Genomic DNA, 5,235 nt, shown 5'->3' with positions numbered 1-5,235 from the left:
AAATCTCCAAGCGATTGGGTGCGGAATGGAAGGTCTTGAGTGAGCTCGAGAAACGGCCTTTCATTGATGAGGCCAAGCGCTTGAGGTAAGTGCCTCATTGTCCAATGATGGAGGAATACGACGTACGATATGGTTCCTGAATTCGTGTCGACTTTTTTCTGTTCTTAGAGCTCTGCACATGAAGGAACACCCGGACTACAAATACCGACCTCGAAGAAAGCCAAAGCCCTTGATCAAAAAAGAGGCTGGGAAATTCAATCTGCCACTCCATTTTTTTCCGCCCGGATTTGATCCCGCGTCCGCAGTTTTTGCTCGATCCTTGTTTTCCCCTTTCTCAGGGTTGCCTTCTTATGAGGCCATGATTAAACACTTGCAAACAACGACCTCAGATTGGGACAACTCTGGCATGTTCCAACCCTTTTCCTCAAATGTACCCAGTGGAAGAAATCTCATGCACACAAATGGTTTGCCATCTCACTCAGATTTGTCAGCATTCATGCAAATGCATCAAGAAAGCCTGGCGGACAACCAAAGTGTGGGCGATTCCGACGAATCCAACACCAACGACGACTCAATTCCATCACTTGAAAAAGGTAAGTGAAAGTACAAGCCGCGGTCAATCTGAAGATTGAAAAATGACCGAAAGTCCTTTGTTTTGGTCAGATCAAACCGTGGTAAAGGTCACTCCTCATTCAGTGGACTCTTTGGTACATCATCCATTGACCCGGACGTATCTTCCAACATCTTCAACCACAGTGTTGGCTCATGCCAAAAGTGCTTCTTTCCATCGAGATTCACCCTCACATCCTGATTCGACTACTAGTCCACCCCCTTCAATTTCTAAAGCCTCTCCGGGATCGTCATCGCCCACGGCTGTTGGGCCCGCATCGCAAGGCCGCAGTCTTTCGTCCCCGAGTCCAGAGAAAACTAGTACCAATCAGCCCTTGCCTTTACTTGATCTCTCAACTTTATACACGAACTGCTACATGAATCCCGGTCTCATTTCGACCTACATCGCAGCGGGTCTGCTCCCTGCGGTCCCACCTTATGCGATGGGACCGCACATGGGGCACATGCCGTCAATGAGTGGGAGTCTCCTGAATTCTGGAAGCCTCAATCTCGGTCACGTTCGAAGGCCAATCGCTCAGTTACCCGATCCTGCGGCCAATACCACGAATTGCCTCATTCCCAATGTCATTCCAACATCTTCGCCCTGACCAGACCATAGACCCTAATTTATCATTACTGTTGAGTTTTTGTTTGACCTAGTTATTGAACCACCGGTTAGAAATAAAAGCAAGATTGACAATGTTCCAGCTTTGCCGGTGAACCATCTTATGGGAGAGACGTTGTAGATGCTCTGAATCAGTTTTAAAAAAAATGTAGCTCAATATACTATGCCTCTTGGTCGGATGTTGTATGTGGTTTTGTGAGTGCTCTTTGCATAAATGGTAATGAGTCCTCACATCACATTCCTGGCCAGAAGGTAATGGCCCCCTAAAGGAATCTGAAAAATCTTTCGAGCTCAAACTGAGAGAATGACAGAGAAACGTCAAAGCAATGATCCGAACAAATTTGACGATCTTGACAGCATAAATTAGCTTCCTCGTGGGGGATATAGGGTATCTCTGTGTACCCTATACTTTGAGTATTTTGAACGAGTTGTTGATCGTGTCGTCTCGTGTTCTTATGATGAGGTGTTAAGTAGAAACTGAAATTTGGAAAATCCAAGGGATATCCTCTTAATAGGGTGGGATTATTCATTGAATGAGCTGAAAGTGGATGTCTTTTTTGCATCTTACCTCACCTTGAGTTCATGTAATTCAATTTGTTTTGGATACTTCAACAAGCCAGGTCTGTCAAATCTCACGGCAGGGTCTCTAGAATGATTGGAATGACCTCAAACCTTCTTAAAGCCACGAGAAGGTACAGTTTGCTTACTAAAGGAATAAGAGGAATCAGGGTCTTGGTATATGATCATTTCTTTTATATTATCATCCAGTTAAATAGAAAATGTCTTTAATTTAAATTCTGCCGACAGCAGAACCTTCATCTACCAGAGAGACACTTCGCAGTATTTTTTAGAGTTTAGAATGAGACGAGACTAATCGATTGAGTGTGGCATTCTCTCTAAATGTACTGAAGAGTCTCGTGTGAGAGAATTTCGAAATTATGAGCGGAACAACTCATGCCGATTTAAAACCACGCTCGTGAACCGATCATACCTCCGTCTCATACGTTACAAGAAAAAGAGAGATTCATACTCGTACCATATGGAAGATTGAATACGCCTCAAAGCATCCAAGAAACATTTCGGCTCAAAGACAGTTACAAATGCGTTCGCCTTTGTCGGCGTTTTCACAATTGTTTCCTTACTTCTGGATTCCTTGACATGAGCCATGGCACCTATGTACAGTGTGCACTACGTCAAAAAAAGGTAAAGGATCTCGGTTGTACGTACAGATTTGGGAACACTTGGTTCCCTCGTCTTTCCACGTCCTTCGATGTACGTAAGGAGAACGAACTGACAAAGCTCCCATTGAGAAGAGGAGAAGGACTGACTCTCTTTGAACAACGGCAGAAGGTAAAGTTTGCTTTGGAAAGTTTGTCTAAGGTGATTGCTAGAGTGGTGTTCTCCACCATCATCCAGTCGATTCCCAATAATCGAAAACAAACTCAAAGTCATTTGAAGTTTGCCTCTCTGGAAAAACAAGAGAGGATCTGCCTTGGGAGACAATTGAAGCGGGTGCAGTTTCTGCCCCGATCTCTTTAACTCTTAAAGGCTGATTTCATTGCTAGAGATTTCTGAACTTGGCAAGCCGATTCAACTCTTACCTCTGATCCAGGAAACTTCATCACAACATCAAAAGGAAACATCAAGTCCATGACGGGATTATATTGGTGGATCTAAACTAAACTGTATGAAAAGAGTCTTTGACAGGGAGAGGGTAAAGTCGGTCTTAGGGGTAGGGGTATTATTGGAAAGACACGAGCCACGGGTTCATTTTGGTCAGGGTTTGGGCAATCAGTCCTTTGTTTTGAAGAATGGGGGAATCCAAATAAGGTGATCCAAAGGGGGGGAGTAGAGAATGAACCCCAATCCAAAGAAACCATGTTGGTTTGGCGGAGAGTGGATAGATAGATGGTTGGACTTGGGTTAATGAAGGAGCTTCACCGAACAGGACTGAAACCCAAATATCGTTGACTCGTCATTTGTGTTTGTATTGGAGCGAATCAAGCTCAAGAACAGTCAGTCCCTGAAGCGAAATAACATCAAAAGAAAATTGGATTGACCACTTAATCAGATGAACCCTCTTGTGGATACGACGCCTCTGAAAGTCAAATGAAGTCCATGTGAAGAAGGTCACAACAAGGAGACCATGCTACATCTTCCACAACTAGAGAGTATCTTCGCTGAAGTTACAATCACAATGGAATGGATTCCATTCAAAGGCCGCGACTTGGACTCCAAGAGTGTCGATTCGGACCATGATTTTCCATTGTTGCTCAGTTGTCTTTTTACTACGCGCCCTCCGATGAAGACGATGTTTCTAAACACCAACCAATGTTACCGATAGCACGCATAAGCAACAAATACACTTCAAGGAGCATGGCAAAAAAACTTTTGTGGAGGTTTTGGTTCAAGACTACACGAGTACTTAACCCATCTTATGTATCATGAAAGAACTGGAACTGGAACATTGCTTAACTGAATTGTTCGTCAATAGTTGTCGAAATACACGTAGCACAACAGACGTCCCAAATTGGAATCCATTGAGAATTTCCCGCCGCTTTGATTTGGAACAAAGGGAACAACTAACCTGGACAGAATGGAACGGGAACAGAGAATCAACAGCAGTTTTCGGATTTCAAAGGCCAACAAAGGAGATAATGGTCACCATTGCGGCTGAACTCCGTAAGCNAGAACAGTCAGTCCCTGAAGCGAAATAACATCAAAAGAAAATTGGATTGACCACTTAATCAGATGAACCCTCTTGTGGATACGACGCCTCTGAAATTGGAATCCATTGAGAATTTCCCGCCGCTTTGATTTGGAACAAAGGGAACAACTAACTACAGTAGAATGGAACGGGAACAGAGAATCAACAGCAGTTTTCGGATTTCAAAGGCCAACAAAGGAGATAATGGTCACCATTGCGGCTGAACTCCGTAAGCATTGTTCCCAACGTCGAACAAGCACAGATCTGCTCTTGAATGATCAGTTGGAACGCACCAATAAGCAGGAAGCAGTCTCCAAATAAGGATGTTCCAGTCTACTGTAGGTACGCTTGTCACAAGGGAAATCATTCAATCTTTTGAGATATTGCATGTTTACCATCAACAACTGTTCAACGGAATGGAATGGAAACTCAAATATCACACTCCCTATCGGATTGGGCAAGTACCAGCAAGTCTCTAGGTGAAGCGAATACACCGGCACTTGTCAGACAAATTGGATAGCCTTTTATTGTCGAGACTTTAGATTTTTCAACCATTGCAATCTTATCCTCGTTCCATTTCAGGAAAGTCATGGCAATTCCTGTATTGGAAAAGAAGCACTCATGTACGTGCTTTTGCGCATTAGCCAGACAATCAAACTGATGCATCTCCAATCATCTGACCATAGGCTTACAAACATATGCATATTTAAGTATGTTGCTTCTTTTAGGGTACAATAGAAACGAGGAGATTAGAGTTACTTTGCACATTTTCAAGGACCAACGAAGATCCTCTTTGTGAAAAGAAAAAAATGGGACGAAAACAATGGCATTGATTGCATGTGTGGCAGCTGACTGCAATTCTTCTCATATTTGTTTTTCCTGACGCTGACATTTCTCTTTTTCCGCAGATTAGCGAGAGTCCATCGATTGTGAAAAGAAAAAAATGGGACGAAAACAATGGCATTGATTGCATGTGTTGGAACTGACTGCAATTCTTCTCATATTTGTTTTTCCTGACGCTGACATTTCTCTTTTTCCGCAGATTAGCGAGAGTCCATCGATTCCAAACAATTGAGGCCAGGGTGTCCACTGAACACAGAGAAATGTACAAGAATAAATCGCGGAAAATACGTTGGATTTACCTATATACATGCAACCAGTTCCTGAGATATTAGGACTACATAGCAAATTACTTATTGCACTTCATTTATAGGATCAAATTAATAGAATCCGTGACTAAAAAACATGATTTCTCTTTTCATACATCTTCGCTTTCCAAAATGTGATGCACGTA

General features: G+C 42.9%; 1 protein-coding gene and 1 long non-coding RNA gene across 2 annotated transcripts in view; one reads left to right on the top strand and one right to left on the bottom strand.

Moving 5' to 3' along the window:
* Positions 1-1,311, top strand: part of LOC131878818 (transcription factor Sox-2-like) — a 1,620-nt gene extending 309 nt beyond the window's left edge. The window contains exons 2-4 of the mRNA XM_059224949.1: positions 33-85; positions 169-593; positions 664-1,311. Coding sequence (XP_059080932.1) covers positions 33-85; positions 169-593; positions 664-1,217 — 1,032 coding nt within the window. The 3' untranslated portion in view covers positions 1,218-1,311. The remainder of the gene's footprint in view (positions 1-32; positions 86-168; positions 594-663) is intronic.
* The window catches only part of LOC131878825 (uncharacterized), a 69,373-nt gene that overhangs the window by 38,714 nt on the left and 25,424 nt on the right, over positions 1-5,235 (bottom strand). The window lies entirely within an intron of this gene.

Source organism: Tigriopus californicus, chromosome 4, assembly GCF_007210705.1.
Source record: "Tigriopus californicus strain San Diego chromosome 4, Tcal_SD_v2.1, whole genome shotgun sequence".
NCBI lineage: Eukaryota > Metazoa > Arthropoda > Copepoda > Harpacticoida > Harpacticidae > Tigriopus > Tigriopus californicus.
The sequence above is the reverse complement of the archived record's forward strand: the minus strand, read 5'-3'. Positions and strand labels throughout refer to the sequence as shown.